The sequence below is a fragment of the Gekko japonicus genome, unplaced genomic scaffold, assembly GCF_001447785.1.
Source record: "Gekko japonicus isolate JY-2015 unplaced genomic scaffold, Gekko_japonicus_V1.1 scaffold1222, whole genome shotgun sequence".
NCBI classification, from domain to species: Eukaryota; Metazoa; Chordata; class Lepidosauria; order Squamata; family Gekkonidae; genus Gekko; species Gekko japonicus.
In genome coordinates this window covers 481,820-499,439 of record NW_015173162.1, presented here as the reverse complement: position 1 = coordinate 499,439, position 17,620 = coordinate 481,820, and the positions used below count along the sequence as shown (strand labels likewise).

At 45.4% G+C, this 17,620-nt stretch overlaps 1 protein-coding gene across 1 annotated transcript in view; it reads right to left on the bottom strand.

Moving 5' to 3' along the window:
• Positions 1 to 3,892: 3,892 nt before the first annotated feature.
• ENPP7 (ectonucleotide pyrophosphatase/phosphodiesterase 7) overlaps positions 3,893 to 17,620 on the bottom strand; it is a 17,782-nt gene continuing 4,054 nt past the window's right edge. The window contains exons 4-6 of the mRNA XM_015422473.1: positions 12,644 to 12,869; positions 5,842 to 6,012; positions 3,893 to 4,509 (exon numbers count right to left, since the gene is read on the bottom strand). Coding sequence (XP_015277959.1) covers positions 5,879 to 6,012; positions 12,644 to 12,869 — 360 coding nt within the window. The 3' untranslated portion in view covers positions 3,893 to 4,509; positions 5,842 to 5,878. The remainder of the gene's footprint in view (positions 4,510 to 5,841; positions 6,013 to 12,643; positions 12,870 to 17,620) is intronic.

Below are 17,620 nucleotides of genomic sequence, written 5' to 3'. Positions count from 1 at the left end.
TAAGGCTCTTTGGTTCCCTGTTGGGGAGAAAGGTGGGTATGAATGAAGTAAATAAGTAAGCATGAGGTTTCCTTCCTGGTTGATTTGGGACAGTGTGCCATGGTTGCTTGTTCTGTATGTTGGGAATGTAAGTCTGCAAAGCTAAACACAGCTGTGAAACTTACAATGGTTGAAAATCAGGACTCCTGGTTCAGATATTGGTGCTGGGTTGAAAATGGGCAGAGGCTGTTGAAGGAAAAGATTGCCTGTTTCAGCAAATGATATGGATATATGGAATGTCCTGCAATGAGTTTCACCAGTGACAAAAGGGACACTTGGTGGTTTGTGGCCATTTACTGCATTTATGGAGCACTCCTGGAAGTGAACAGTCCTTGTGAGGGTATTTCATCTGCTGCAATAGGAAGACAATGAATGACTTAAGTAAATAAATAAATATGGTCTGTATAAATGTGGGATGTTGCACACACATGGGATGCCTAGAGGCCTTGCCCATAAATGTTTTCTACATGAGTTTTTCACCAACTTATAATTTCAATTATACACTAAAATATGGGGGGGGGGATCTTCCCAGAGCTCTGGAAAGTCATTGGTACTTAATAATGTTAAAGTTTATACCTTTAAAAAACTTATCATATATTTTCTTTCTGTACTGTGTTCAGAGCCCCTGGAGCAAGTACTTCTACCTTCCGGAGTCATCTACCAAATGAGTACCTACCCAAGACTTAGTTCATCCTGATGATTGTTCAGTGATTTGTGAGATCAGGATGCTGAATACCAAACTGGGAATCTGGAAGGCTCCAATCTTTTCAGGCTTTTAAAATGTGGCTGCCCTGTGACAAAATTTATAACCATTTGCCACTAATGGAATGATTCATGTCCAGCATAAACAGCTGGTCCATTATAATCATATTAAAGTTAACTACTCAGTGTTATTGACTGTGTGTGCTGTATTCTGTTTATTTATTTTTGCCCTGACTTTTTGGAAACAGTGGGATATTCTATGCTCTGTTGCAGAACTGGCAGTCTCTCAGTCCCCTCCCCCCCAACCCGCAACAGGTTTCCAAGCCAAACATTTCCTTCCTGCTTTACTGAGTGAAGAGAACGTCTCTTGTTTCATCTCATTAGTGGGAGAAGTCCACAACCGGTGAGCGCAGCCGGAACTGGTTGCTATGGAAACACATGTTTATTGAGCTCCTGAGATATGAGGTACTAGGCTGGGTAGAGGCACTTTCAAGCATGAGGGGGGTGGGCAGGTTGGGGGCTGTGCTGCCTGTGGAGTCACTAGTGCCACTAGTTCACCTTCAGTGAATAGCTTGGGGATTTGGCTGCCTGTATTCTTTAAGTGGGTCCAGATTATTGATTAGGCTACCTATGGTTTAACTGTTAGATGCAGTGTAATGCCATATGGTCATAATAGAAGGGGGCTGAGAATATTCTGTGTTTCTATGCAAGCATAGGAAAAGTCACAATTTGACAGGCTCAAAATTCTGCATCTATAGAATCATAACTTTCCTTTATAAAAGCAAAACATGTTTCTAGTCCCTATGGTTGTGAAGATAAGCGTGGAAGTGTTAAAGTCTGAACAGGAAGGGGTGGGCATAATGAAACATTCCAAGGCAGACGAGAGTGTGAGGCAGGGCTTGAAGCTGGGGCACAGGGTTCCTTGACAGTATATGTGAATACACAAAAACTGTGCAGGCCTGTATTCGGTCGGTATTGTGCCACTTGTACTAGCTACCAACTGAATACTGGATCAATTTCAAGGTGTTGGTACTAACCTTCAAAGCCTTACATGGCCTGGGACTGACATATCTGAAGGATTGCCTCTTCCCCTATATGCCCCGAAGAGCCTTGCGCTCACAGGATCAACACTTACTGGTTACCCCCCTGGCCGAAATGACGTCCGCTTAGCCTCGATCAGGGCCAGGGCTCTTTCTGCCCTGGCGGAATCAGCTCCCACTGGAGATCAGGGCCCTGCAGGACCTTCTTCCATTCCACAGGGCCTGCAGAATGGAGCTGTTCCGCCGAAGGGGTAAGGCGGCAGGCATCCACTTTAGTTGGCCTCCCTGCTCTAGTTCCCAAACCACTGAAAGGGCCCATTGATTCCATCTTGTAGCCCCAACAGATTTATATGAAATTGTTGCTATCTGTGCAATTTTATTGTCTATTATTTTAATGATTTTAATGTGATTTTATTGTAACACGTCTTGAACTTGGTTTTTTGTGATCTGCCCTGAGCCAGCTTTGGGGAGGGCAGAATAAAAATCTCTAAATAAAAATAAATAAAAAGTAGGATGGGTTTTTTTTACCCTCTTAAAAACAAAGGTCATGTGCTGTTGTGCTACAGGCAGAGGTTCAACAAGTATAAATACCTCCCCTACCACTCCCAGCTGTAGGTTAATGGCATGAATGTTCATTTAATTATAAGAATGTTCTGTGGAGAGCTGAGAAACCCAGCCAGTTTCTAGTGTGTGTTAACACACTCACTCTTGATGTGGTGCCAGGGTAAAGTGGGACAGGAAGGCTACCTTCTTTCCTGTGCTGGCATGTTAGTCCTCTGCAGTGGTACTGTTTTGGTCCTTCCTTGCAGACCAAATAATCTCTGCCCCCTGAAGTACTAAGGGACTTCTCAACTTCTGAAAGCTCTTTGCACTTCATCTATGTTATCAGAATGTGTAGAATAGATGGACAAGATGTGCATCAGTTTGCAATAGTTCTGCAGGTAATGTACCCTCAGGACTACTCTAGTAAGGATATCTATCTTGGATCAATAGGATGCATGTATGGTAAAGGAAATGAGAGATTGTTCATGGTTGGAGTAGAGTAGGAAGAAGCCCTCAAATGTACTATTTCAAGATTAAATAAATTTACCTAGGGAATTATGATACTGCTGTCATAATGTGTAGAGCAACTTTTATCCTCACCTTAGCAGTGTCCATAATAGCATTCCCTTCACTGGATCCCAGAGAAGTCAATGATATTCACCTTTTACAGAATATGGAGCCAAAACTGTGTGGTAAGTACTAGTGGAGTAAGTATTAAGGTTTAAGTATTAAACCTTAGGACATTTTCCTTGGAGTAAGTCCCACTGAGTAGACTTGAGTAGGATACCGAGTAGATCTGTTTAGGATCACTCTCAATTACTCCATTGTTGTGGAATTTTGTTCCCAGCTTGTTTCCCTAGCTGCAACCCAGTAAACATTTCCCATAGAAGGCCAGCATTGCAGGTTCTGTGAATATATAAATCTGAGTGAGTAAGGAGCAAGGATTGTTTTAAGTTATTTAAGATGCTGATATGTTTCCTTTTGGCCATTTCACAGCTCCCCCCCCCCAGTGGCTAACAAATTTAAATCAAAATTATATAAATCAACAAAATCCTTACTAAACAAATATCCCTACCAGCAGTTTAACATATAAAACAGGCTAAACAAAAATCAGCAAATGCTGTTTTTTCCTGGTTTGGGGTGGGGGGTGGGGCCCTGTTTTCACTATGGGGAAGGTACCTGGAAAGGACAGAGAAAGACAGCAGCACTGTACGCAGAGGTCTGCTGCCTGCTGGGTATGTTGGATGTTCCTGTAGAGTGGGAGGGCATGCCACATCAAAACCCCACAGAGAGCAGCAGACAGCCGCTTGGAAAATGATGTTCAAATGTAATTGCTCACAAATGCTTCCAAACTAGAAGGCAAGGGTGACAGCCCTATGCAAACTTACCAAAGAATAAGCTCCACAGAGCACAAAAGGAATGATTTCAGAGTAGATTTGTATAGATTGTGTAATATCGTTTTCATACATCAAAAAAACTTCAAGAAAGATGACAAAATCCTTTATCCTTTAATTACATAATCACAGATTGAAAGCTGAAGTGTCTTCCAAGATTTGTTATGCTGGAAAAATGCTAAATGAAACTTGCCTGACCTTACTGTTCCAGGCTGATTAGCTTATTTGGGCTCAAAGTTCATTTATCACACTCCTGCAACAAACAGAAAAGGTTGACCCTTGGTTGCAAGAGGGCTTGGAAAATCAGTTGGGTGCCCTTAAATGTCTTGTGAGCCATGTAAAAAACATTTTTACCTTATCCCTATATTGGTGATATCAACTCCTCTTTGCAAAAGAGACTCTCAGTCATCCACCAAAGGTTAATCAAGCTTCGCTATTTTGGGTGTGGGATGAGTGGAGACAGATAAAATTCTTGTTCCAGTCAGATATGGTTGTGTTAGGAATACTATAGAAAGAGCAAAGATGGCTTTTCCTCTCAACTCTGTCACATGTAAAACACTCTGACCAACAGCATGTTGATAGCTGAAATGACGAGAGTCTTTCTATAGTTTACTCTACACCCCCCCCCAGCACAACTCCTTAGAGCACCTTCCATTCCATCTATCTTGTGTGGAAGAGTCATCAGTTGCCGGCTTCTTGAAAACTTGATGGTTGCTTCTTGAAATAATGTCCCCTTCTGCCATTCAGTGGAGTTACTGTCTTCTATCAACTAGGTTGAACACTTCTTTCCACTGTGAAGACATCAAAATACAGCTGAGAAATATCCTCTTCTTCCGTGGGGCGTATAAATTGCCTTGGAAAGGCATATGTACCTAGGGCTTCACTCGTTTTAGAGATGTTCTTAGGAGCATAATTGTGTTTGCTTTTTTTTTAATGGTCCATAAACCATACCATATTTGTAGGCAATAGATCATTCCCAAGTATATCCCCCCCCCTTGCATTCATGGGAAAATGGATCAAGAATATGTAAAATAGAGCTGCAAGTATCCAGTTTCTTCCCCACCTTGAAACCTCTTCATTAATAACAGCCATTCCATCTGCTTCAACCTGCAGGTGTTGGGTAGGAGCTGCACCTCCTTGAAATTGCCTCCTCCAGTGTTTTAAATGTATGCTGCACAATAGTTTTAGTAAATTTGTCAGATACGGCATCCCAACAACCAAACCATTGATTGGATTATCTTAGAAGAAGAGGAGGTCCCCTTTCATAAGTTGCAGACTTTTTACAATTCGCCCTGTTGCTCAGCTATAGTGGAAGTGCCTTCAGGGGTAAGGGCATCCCTTCAAAGCATCACTGGGGCTTTTCTTGAAAGACTATTGCCCTCAAAGGGCCTCCCACCAGCACCCATAGTTCTGACTCATGCTAGTATCACTAACACAGACAATCTCAGGCCTGCCTCATATGTTTCTACATGGCAGGGGACAGTCTTGAAATAGGAATGAATCACCATGCATGATGGTCATGCATGTATACTTCTTGCTGCGTGGATGCTTGCTGGGTAGCAGTGCCTTGAGTCTAAGGGGAAAAGGTGGGATATAAATAGTTTAAATGCATTTCCAAGTACATGTGTATAAAGCAAGAAAGACTGGGTTTGAATCATCTGCCCTGATCCAGCTAGAGGCAAGTGGAAGTGGAATGGATGAGGAGGTCCATATACTGATCGGTGGTGGGTGGGTGGGTGGCACACAAATAGCTCTCTTTCTAAAGGTGAAACCCTGCCAATTAGCTGTTTAGAAGGTGGAAGCTGGGTGCTAGATTCAGTTCTTTCCCCTGACAAAAACTGATAGGATTCCAGCTTTTCAAATATTAGAAGAATATTAATTTTAAAAAAGGAATCCATGTGTACAGCACTGGCTGCCTCATACATTCTGTGTTAGAACTAAAATTCTACATTAAAGCACATGCAAAACTACCTGGCTCTCTGTGGCTGAGCCGTTTGCCTTCTAGTGGTGTCTAGGAATTAGAATAAGATGGAAATATTTTTAAGAGGGTCGCTATGTTCTGTAAAGGCCTCTGGGCCTGGCTCTCTATTGGAACAAATAAGCCAAGTTCCAGTTCTTCATACCTGGCTACCATTTTTCCTGGGAAGTTGGAGGACACCCTTACATCAACACATAGCAAGCAATCCCAATCACACATCCCAGGCAGGCAACTAAGCTCAGCACCAACGCCAGTTCCCAAGTAGAATGAGGAGGGGAAATCTGATCCGTTCCTGGAGGGGAAATCTGATCCGTTCCTGTAATGGAAAAGACAGCAAAGTGAGACAGCGATCTGCTCTTGTCCCAGGTCATTCCTGCATTAGGCAAGTGGGGAGTCAGCAGCCAGTTCTTGAATTTCTCCTGTCTGCTTCCAGCTCAGAGGAAAACCTAACCATCATGGGAAGAAAAAAATGTGGAGAAATACTTCAATTTCAAAACAGTGAACTCAAACCAAGGGACTGACGCTAATGGAAGCAGAACAAGGCAGTGATACATAGGTATGGCCACTAGATGTCGTTATTTAAACAAGAGTGTCTCACAGTTGGTGACTTTGGGTCAGTTCATGCTTTAGGTGGATCTATGCAATTACCACTGCACACGACAAGGCATGCTTCACACATATGCACAAATTCTTGTATGGCTCCTGAGAAAAGTGTAGCTTTGACCATACAGGTGGTGGCTGGATCACTGTGTACCAATGCACCCTCTAAACTGTGGAGTCTTGTGAGCAAAAATTGTACTTTGTGAGCTTCTGGCACTGAAATTGTGAGCAAGTAATTTGGCTACTGCATAAATTAGTTTCCTCTGGAGCCATCCTTCCTGAGCGAAGACAAAAATGTGTGAGGCAGAGGCTAAAAAACTGAGCTAGCTCATACTAACTCATCTTAGAGGAATCCCTGGTACCACCTCATTCAAATCAACTTTTTACTATATTGATGAGTTCAATATTGTTAAATCTCTTCCAATCTGCATTTAGGCCTGGTTATCAGACTGAAACAGTCTTGATCACCCTGGTGAATGACTTGTGCCAGGAGAGGGACAGAGGGAGTGTGACTCTGTTGATTCCCCTGGACCTCTCAGCAGCTTTAGATACCATCGATCAGAGTATCCTTCTAGATTGCCTATCTGGGCTGGGATTGAGAAGCACCATTCTGTTGTAGTTCTGGTTCTACCTGGAGGGTAGGTTTCAGAAGGTGGTGCTGGGGGCTGCTGTTCAGCTCCTTGGCCTTTGGGCTACGGAATCCCACAAGGTTCCATCTTGTCTCCTGTGCTTTTCAACATCTACATGAAACAGTTGGGTGAAGTCATCCAGAGATTTGGAATGGGTGGCCACTAATATGTGGATTATACTCAGCTCTATCTCAGATTTCTGGCTGATCCCAGGGAGGCTGTAGAAACCCTGAACTGGTGCCTGCAGGAAGTTTCTGAGTGGATGCAGGCTAATAAACTGAAGCTTAATCTCAACAAGGTGAAAGTACTACTGTGGGCAGAAGATCTGGCCCAGGATTTAAGGTGACACCTGTTCTAGATTGGGTTGTACTCCCCTTGAAAGAACAGATCTGTAGTCTGGGGGTGCTCTTCGACCCAGGCCTAGTGCCAGATAAGCAGATGGCAGCTCTAGCCAGCCTTTTACCCACTTCAACTGATTAGCTAGCTGTGGCCTTTCCTGGGCAGAAAAGATTTGGCCACTGTGGTACATCCCCTGGTTACATCTAGATTGGATTAAATGCTATATGTTCTATGTGAGAGTGCCCTTGAGAAGTATTTGGAACCTTCAGTGGATGTAGAATGCTGCAGCCAGGATGCTGACTGGAGAGGTTTGTAGAAACCATATCACTCTAGTCTTGGTCCGTCTACACTGGCTCCCAGTTTGTTTCCAGAAACAAGTCAAGGTGCTGGTCTTGACTTTCAAAGCTTATTTTAACTCTTTTCAATTGTTTTAATTATGTTTGTTTAGTGTGTGTGTGGGGGTTACTTTTAATGGTTTTAAAATGTGATGTTATCATGTATGTTTTAGGGCCTTGATGGCCCTTGTGAGGACAGAAAGGCAGGTAGGGTTGTCAAGTGTTGTCTAATGGCGGGGGGCTCCTGGCTTTCTCCCTAGATCTTCAGAAAGTGACATCATCATGCTGCGCACATTCTAACGGGAATGCTCTAGCATTTGGCTAAAAACTCTATGGTCACAATAGAGTTTTTAGCTGAATGCTAGAGTGTCCCCCACCTGACATGCCTGACGTGATGACATCACCTCCGGGTGACATCATAGCGCTGGGCACATTGGGCATGGCTGTTCAGGGGAGGAGCTCCCCCACTGGCCAGCTGGTTGGTGGCTGATTGGGGGCCCTGAAATTGGGGTTGGCAACTCTAAAGGCAGGATGTAAATTTTGTAAAATAAAAATAAATACAGTATGGGAGATTCAGTGGTGTGAGCTTTCCCACAGTGGATATTTTTATTTCATATCTTGCAATAATGCTCAAATTCTCTGTAAGACATTACATACACTGATAGTCTTGTACAACCAGAGTTCCTACATCTTTCATTTGAACTATACAATTGACATGCTGACAGTTTCTGGAGATGTATTCATACAGAACTTTAATATGAGACTTGATCCTTCCCTAGGATTCCATGGACCCAGGTTCTGTGATCAAGCAGTGCATTTCTCAGTTGTTGTGAAAGTGCTTAGGGAGGCCAAACCTACATCCAGAGGAAAGACTGAGTTGTTTGTTAAGCTTTCCATGTGAATGCATCCCCGGGTATTGTAAATGTACCACATGAGATGAAATTTGAGCATCTAGACCAGCCCAGTGCAGATCATGCACATTCATGCTATAGTCCAGGGGTGTCAAACATAAGGCCCGGGGGCCAGAACCAGCCCATCCAGGGCTCTTATGTGGCCCGCAAGCTACTAGTGCAAGGGAGGGAACAGGAATCTGCTCAGAGAGGGAAGTGGGTGGAGTCACTCCGATTGTGGCTTCAGCAAGGCAGAACAACCTCATCTGCAACAGTCAAGCAGTGTGGGAGCGTCTGCCCAGTGCTGCACGGCTGGCTCTCCAGTCTGCCCATATGGGTTTTCCTTGGCACCCCCTCCCAGCCCATGGGGCCTTGCAGTAAGGATACACCAACTCGGAGCTTACCAGCTGCTGTCCTTTATACAGTTTATATCTCTGGTACCTGGCATTATGTTTTATGGCACACATGGCAAAGTGACATTTATGTCAGCTCTGGCCCTCATAACAAATGAGTTCGACACCTCTGCTATAGTCTGTGCCAAGGGCTATAAATTTAAGCTCTGCCTATTGGAGGTTTTGCTTCTCATGCCACACAGTCTGGGTTTAATGGAAGGAGCTACACCTGAGATTGATTGGTATTGCAAAATTACCGAGTTGGAATTAGGTTTCCCAAGCTAATTCTCCACTTCTGTCTAGTTGACAGTAGTATATTATGGTTGTCCTAAAGTAACCCCAATGGGAGTCAGGGGCCCTCTGACAAAAGAATAGTAATATCATGTAGTGGCTTGGAGCAGAAAGCAGGTGGTGAAATGGCTTGGAGACATTTCACCACCTGCTTTTTGCTTGCTGCCACTTTTGGTGGGGAGCAAAAAGCAGTGGGTTAAAGGGCTCTAAGCCATTTAAACCCCTGCTTTATGCTCCCCGTGAAAAGTGGCAGGGAGCAGAAAGGGGTCACAAACCGATATGAGTGAGTTTGGTTTGTGAACCAAGGAACTGGTTTGTGGTTCAGTTTGTGGTTCAGCCACAAACCACGAACTAGACTGAACCGCAAAAATGTGGTTCATGCCCATCCCTACCCACACGAGCCAGGTTCGGCTCCCTGACTTGACTTGTTTCACATGTAATATGTATCTTGCCCTTTAGTTTATCAGTCCAAGATGTGTAAAAGCACACAATCACTTTGTGTACCTTTTTCATAGAATTTAAAATACTTGTTGTTGGGCTCTACAGAGTATATAACAGCACAAGGCAAGAAGGGAGGGGTTTATTCTGAGCCCTTTGTTCCTTGTTTGTCAGCATTAATGAGAAGGATCAGACTGAGCACTAGCCCCATTATACCTAGTACCCATTGGCAACGTAATCTGCAAATGTGTGCAATGCTTTTCAGACCTAATTATACCTTTCCCCCCACAGCTAACTCCAATAAGTATTGCATTGTAATTGTACACTGAATATAAAGATTCTTTAATCTTTATATGACTGGCAGAAGGCTTGCCAATATCTTTGGGGGTCTACAGTAAGTCTGACTGCACCAGCATTGTACTGAGCCTCAGACAGGTCTTGTGATTTGTCTGCTCCGCTGTCTCCCAGATTACCCCACAACCCTGTACCCAGAAATGGTGCCACCTGGGGAGGGTGGGGTTTGGGGGGGAGGGGGAGGGGAAGGACTGGCTGGAGCCTCTCCTCATCTGGAATTCGAAGCTGCCAGCATCTCTAGCTTTTCTTTTTTTAAAAAAATCACCTCTTTCCATTTCCTAACTCCAGGGTGCTGCAGAGGTCAGTGAGTCAGTCAATCTCTTTGTCTCTCTTGGGCTGCTCTCCCTCCCTCTGCTCCAGTTAAAGTTGCTGTCCTGGCAGTAGGAGGGCAAAGCAAGAGAAGGAAAGCCTGCACTGAAGAGTCGCCCAACTGCATGTGGGAGACTGGCGTGCCCGTTGGCTGCCCTTTCTCAGGGGCCACGTGCCACAGCCTTTCTTAAGTAGGAAACGCACCGCCTGCCAGACCAGCCAATGGCAGGAGTCTATGGCAAATCAGAGCAGGCTCCCCTCAGACTTGCCGCAGGCCAACTTCCCCAGCTCCTGAGGGAAAGCAAGAGGCAGAGGAGGTTGACTAACAAGAGTGAAGGGTTCAGCTTGGTAGAGAGTCGTGCCTTCCAATCTCCCCCTGGCTTCCGCTGATCAACTGGCAGGCTGCTCAAGATGAAGGACTTGGTCAACGGGCACTTCAGAGGGGGGAGTGGGAGGCATGGCTGTTTGGGAAGAGTGCCAGGTTGGTTTTTTTGGGAGGTGCTGGGTACTCATGGGCACTCCCATGCATATGGGCCAGTTACCACAGCTGTGAGTCAATATTGAGAGAGATGCCTTGCAATATCTGCTGCACCATGTGAACTCTAAACTTTTCTTGGTGAGATCTTAGTCCTAGAAGATGGTATGAGTATCGTTTAAGTACGGGTGAAGTAGACATGAGATGTAATACTGTCCCTCATCCAATTTATCCCCAGTACTTCAAGTAGGTAAATACAATCCTCCTTTTTTTTAAAAAAAACACACTGTTATTTTGCTTCTAAGTACTTCTTGTTTTGTGGGATGTTGGCTGGTAGAAAAAAATAATTGCATATTAATGCCTTAGTTCTATGGAGCCAGTAAATCCCTAATATTTCTAGTAGGTCTTGGACTCAGAGTACAGTATGCAAGAGTGACATGTAATGCTGATGGTAGGCCAGGGAGGGGTGTCTGGGTGGGCTTCTTATGGTCAAGGAAAGAGGCATGCATGCATGTTTGGGCAGTTTTGGGATGCAACGGACCAGACTGCAGCCAGGGTACAAGGAACTCTTCATGATCTCTTTACAGAGGCAAGAGTATGGGGATATTCTCAGTACCTAGGGCTTGGTAAAACAATTGAACATGGATTGGTTAAAAAAAAACAACCCTGTGTTTATTTATGACAGATTTAACTGTCTACAGTTGCCTGACAAAATGCATTAATCGTTTACCAGGAGGGAGCATGGTAGAACTCCATTGGGCTGTGTGAGACTGTGCATGTGGGGAAAAATCATCACTCTGTACTCTACTGTTAGGAAAGAATATGTTGAAGCAACCTGCAAAATAGCCATGAATGGGTCAGTGAACAGGTAGACCATACAAAAAACACTTGCTGCCTCATTGTGACTGGTGAACAGGATGTGAGCTGAACAGGCAGACATTCGAGGAATCCTAGTGACCAGAGTGTGCTGGCAGAGCCAAGGCCATGTGTGCAGCTGATGGGACTGATGCTGCCCCTCTCTAGACAAGATACACAGCTGGCGTTGGAGGCATCCCTCAGCTGGTGGCCAGGGCACAAGAGTCCTGCTCTAGGGGTTAGAGGGCCCTGTTGAATCTGCAGATAATTTCACCTGAGATGAATGGGCAGCTGGAAAGCTGGCAAGACCATACAACACAGATGGGTAACAGGGCTGAACATTGCCCCTGCCAGAATGCCTCCATTTGTGCCTGTTCCTTGTAAGGAAAGCTTATGACAGGGAATGTCTCTTCCAGCCAGGAAGATCAAACATGCCACAATGTGGAAGAGAACCCTTCCACCTTCTACAAGGGCAGAAAGGATGGGCTTTTCACTTTCCCAGCCCTCATTGTATCCCATGAGGATACATTACTGTCTTCAGTAATTTGAACATTATTGTGTAATGGTTAGGCTGTTGGACCTTGAATAAGGAAGCCCAGGTTCATTCTTCTGTTCAGCTGTTGGGCTGACTTCCCCATGCTGCGTTTAATTTTACAAATCTTGATTATATTTTCCTGGCTCTTGGCACACACTGTGATTGTTTAAAATTTGCATCTCTGTACCAGCTGTTAAATTTCAGAACTGGATTTGAAGAATTAAAGGCAGCAATAGCTAAACATTTGGCACACTAATTGGAGCAATGAGTTTAAATCATTTTGGTATCCTAGCTCTGTAAATTTGCCATAATGCTGAAACAAATCTATAGCTGAAGGGCAGGGATGGTTTTCTCAACATAAGACATATTTTCCAGTGGCTTCTCTTTAAAGGGTACACAAGGGTTCCCATTAGTTCATCCTTTACCTAGGGCTCGCCAGTACCTTAATGCAGCCTGCTAGTTTGTTTAAAGCACTGTGAAGGGGTACTAAACAGTAAAACCAGACCTGCAGACTTGAGCAGCATGTGCCATGTGGCATTCAAGGATCCATCGTGGGGCTCTGGTTTGATCTCCAGCAGTTCGCAAAGCAGAGCATAAACATTCACACTTTCAAAAGGCTCCACCTCCAGACCTCTCTTGAAGGCTGGTCCTTCAGCCCGGAATATGGTTTTCATGTTCATCACTTGATTGTCAAAGCCATGTTCCCCATTGTTCAATTGCACTTTGATTCTCTGAAAAGGGAAGAGAAGGTATGACCCACTGCACTTGGTTTCCTCCCTCTATTAGGAATAAAGCAAAGGTACAATGCATTTTCCTCCTCATAGCAGGCGGTGGACCTGGTGTCACCCATGGCAGCCCTAGGGCTCACCCAGATTATATCAGGGTCCTTACATCAAGCAGGCCACACACTGGATCTGATCTTTGGAGCGGGGGTTGATATAGATCTGATAGCCAAATTGTTGGTACCATGTCCCCATCCCGCCCTGTCTTGGCAGCAAGCAAATTTTTGCTCACCCACAGAGACTAATGGATCCAGTTGGATTCCAGAATGCTCTGTGGGAACACTGGATCTGATCTGATCTTTGGAGCGGGGGTTGATATGGATCTGATAGCCAAATTGTTGGTACCATGGTCAGATTTTTGTGCCCTGAAGGTCTGGCTGGGTGTCCCCATCCCACCCATCCCACCCTGTCTTGGCAGCGAGCAAATTTTTGCTCACCCACAGAGACTAATGGATCCAGTTGGATTCCAGAATGCTCTGCGGGAACCAATGCCCTCCGGCAATTCCTTAGAAGAGCTTATAGAGGACTGGAATGGCCGGCTCTCTGAAGCTATCGACGAAATCGCCCCTGATGTCCTCTTCGCCTCTGTCAAAAAACATCCTGCTGCTACACTATGGAACTCAGGGGGATGAAACATGAGCTTAGATGACTGGAGCAAATTTGGTGGCGAGTTCGCAACAAAGCAACGAGAACATCTTGTAGGACGTTTATGAAATCCTATGAGATGGCAGTGAAGGCTGCAAAGAAAGAGTTCTATGCAGCTTCCATCGCGTCTGCTAGCTCTTGCCCAGCACAATTGTTTAGGATAATTAGGTCCCTCACATCCCTCTCTGAGAGGACCCAAAATAATAGAAATTCAACCCTAAGCTGTGAGGCATTTGTGAGCTTTTTTGCAGATAAAGTCTTGTTGCTTCACCGCAACCTTCCAGCCAGTGTTGGTACAATATGTGAACTGGAGGCCCCTTGGCCACCTCTGGATTTGGTTTTTGACACCTTCAGCCGGCTCTCCTGAACCAATGTCGACAGAATTCTGGGTGCTGTCAGGCCAAACACTTGCCTCTTGGATCTATGTCCCTCGAGGCTGGTGAAGGCCAGCAATGAGAAGCTACGAGGCCCCCTTGAAGACATTATCAATCTGTCCCTGGGCTCTGGGATTTTCCCAGGGGGGCTGAAGGAAGCAGTGGTTGTTCCGCTCTTGAAAAAAACCAGCCCTAGATCCCATGGATCAATTACCACCCAGTCTCAAATCTTTCATTTCAGGGCAAGGTAATTGAGAGAGCGGCAGCAAAATAGCTCCAGAAATTTCTGGATGACGCATCGGTGTTGGATCCATTTCAATCTGGCTTCCACCCTGGCCATGGGATGGAGACAGCATTGGTCGCCCTCATGGGTGATTGCTGTAGACAGCTGGATCGATGCAGGTCGGCGCTGCTGATACTTCTCAGTCTTACAGCGGTATTCAACACAGTCGATCACAACCCGCTGTCCGACCACCTTGCCAATGCTGGAATTCGCGGGGCAGCCTTGCAGTGGCTTACCTCATTTCTCCATGGTCAGGGACAGAGGGTGGCGCTGGGAGGGACAGTGTCCCCAAGGTACCCACTGAAATGTGGGGTTCCTCAGGGGGCCCTGCTCTCCCCCAATGTTGTTTAACATCTATATGCACCCCCTCACCCAGCTAGTGTAGAGTTTCGGGCTGGGTTGTCATCAATATGCTGATGACACCCAGCTGTTTTGTTGATGGGTGACAGTCAGATACCATTCCCGGGAACTTAGCCGAGGGTTTGGAGGCTGGGGTGAGATGGTTATAGCAGAGTCATCTGAAACTGAATCCAGGTAAGACAGAGGTTCTATGGCCTTGATTGGGTTGCCAGCTTCCGACTCTTGAGGGTGCGCCTTTATTACTGGCACAGACCGTCAGGAGCCTAGGTGTGACTTTGGACTCCTCCCTGTCTACAGAGGCACAGGTTGCGAAGGTTGCCAAGCTGGCATTTTTCCAACTGCGCCAGGTTAGGCAACTGGCTCCCTACCTGTCTTGCCCCAGCCTAGCCATGGTAATCCATGCAACGGTCACCTCCAGGCTAGACTATTGTAATTTGCTCTACGCAGGCCTCCCCTTCCTCCTGACCTGGAAGCTCCAACTGACCCAAAATGCAGCCATGCGGGCCCTCATGGAGACCCCCCGAACATCACACATCCAACTAGTGCTGCATGAGCTGCACTGGCTTCCAGTGGAGCACTGGATCAGGTTCAAGGTCCTGGTTTTGACCTTCAAGGCCCTCAGCGGTCTGGGACCTACATACCTTCAGGACCACCTCTCCCAGTATGCCCCTGGAAGAGCATTACACTCAGGGAATAAAAACTTCCTGGTGGTCCCCGGCCCGAGAGAAGTCTGGCTGTCCTTAACCAGGGCCAGGGCTTTCTCAGCCCTGGCCCCCACCTGGTGGAACCCTCTGCTGGAGGACACCCGTGCCCTGCAGGAGTTATTACTTTTCCACAGGGCATGTAAGGCAGAGATGTTCCGCCAGGCCTTTGGGTGAGGACAGTGATGGGACACTCTCATACACTCCCCCCATCCCTTGTAACCCCTTCCCCCAGGAAGGTTGGGGAGTTGAATTTTTTTTTCTCCCACCATCCTGTATATGTATATGTACATGGTTCTTATCTACTGATATTTATTGGTTGTTTTAATCTAGATTTTAATCAGAGAAATTGTATATTATATGTTGTAAGCCACCCTGAGCCCTACTTGTAGGGAAGGGCGGCCTTAGCAAATCTAATGTAATAAATAAATAAATAAAATTGATCACTCCCAAATCTCAGTAGCCAGGGGAGACCAAATTCTCACTCTCCTTTGAAGCTCAACAGGTGACCTTGGGTGAGTCATCCACCCTCAGGCAAGCCTACCTCACAGGTTGGTTGTGAGGATAAAATGGGGAGAAGGATCCATATATGCTTTCTTCAGCTCTTTGGAGTGAAGGGTATGATAAAATTCTAATCAGGTTTCTCACTGTGAAATACCTGTATTCCTGATTACATTTTACCTGGTTGCTATAACAATTAAAACACTTTAGTTTGCAACTAAGTAGAACCCTTATGTGAAACAGGAGCAAAAGCCTTTGGGCCTGAAGCCTCCATGCAGAGCCAAAAAGACAGGAATACTAACCAAGATCACTTGTTGAAAGACTAGGGCTGCAATCCTTTGAACACTGATTTAGAAGGAAGTCCTATTGAACAAAATGGGACTCATCTCTGAGTAAACCTGGACAGGATTGGGCTTAGGCTTACCAAACGCCGGCGGGGGAAAACTATTTCCTGGCAGGATGCGTGCCGCGGGGGACGGCTGTGCGCGCTGCACCCGCCGTCGCCAGGATGTGACGCTCCGCGTTACTCTGGCAACGGGGCTGTTTGGGTCCCGTTGCCAGGGTAACGCGGAGCGTCACATCCTGGCGACGGCGGGTGCAGCGCGCACAGCCGTCCCCCGCGGCACGCATCCTACCAGGAAATAGTTTCCCCCCGCCGGCGTTTGGTAAGCCTAATTGGGCTATAGGAGGTGACCATTTCTTTCCATAAGCAAGGCTCTTGATCACTTGACAACAAAGTGCTATTTTCCCCAATGGAAATGCCCATGCTGTTTTATTGATACTGTCTTGCACATGAAGCTGCCTTATACTGAATCAGACCAATACTGAATCAAGATCAATACTGTCTACTCAGACTGAATATGGCTCTCCAGGATCCCAGGTGAAGGTCTTTCACGTCACCTACTGCCTAGTCCTTTTTAAGTGAAGATGCCAAGGACTAAACCTGTGACCTTCTGCATGCAAAGCAGAGGCTTGTCCACTAAGCCACAGCCCTTCATAAGCTGAGAAGTGGGGTTTTCTGGTCAGAAGACATAAAACAGGAGCACAAGGCCATGGGGGTTCTCTGGCTCTACCTGATGAAGCAAAGAATAGTACCTGTGATGATTTGGTCAGCCCCAATGATAAATACAACTAAGTGCTGTGTCATTTATAATGCTGAAGCTTAGAAGTTGAATATTTTCTGTTTTTATGTAGAAAATCAGCTATTAACTCTGTGTTTAGGTAATTATTCAGGTTTGAGAGATAAGTACCTCTTTAAAAATAACCTACTTTAAAATGAATCCTAAGTTTAATACAAACATAAAGCTATTTTTAAAATCTGATTTTAAATTTAAAAATCCCATGTAAATGAGATTTTTTTAAAAGATAAATAATCTGCCATGTGGTATAGATGTGCAATGAGTGGATAAAAGTAACATGAGAGAGAGCATCGTGCTTGGTCCAGCATTTCCAAGCTAGCTCCTCTTTTAGATCTTTCAGTCAACAGAATGGACTAGGGATGTAACAAGAGGTGGGAATGCACAATTACAGTAAGTGAGTGGCAGTCAAAGACAGTTTGGGGAATTCTAAATTTGGCTGAATTTGGTGATGGGTAAGGAAATGCAGTCCTTCCCCTTGAGGGCAGAAACAGATTCAGGATTTCAAGAAAGATCATGCCTCAGTATTAAAGTAGCTGCTCCCCCACTTTATGATCACAAAAGCAGCACATCCAGGCCACCCATGGACAAGGTAGGGTTTTTTGGTAGGAGGACTCCTCAGGCATGCCGAAAAATCTATATCTTTAAATTAACCACAATTCTAAAAACAGCCTGGTAAATATTGAGGATGCTCCTAGAG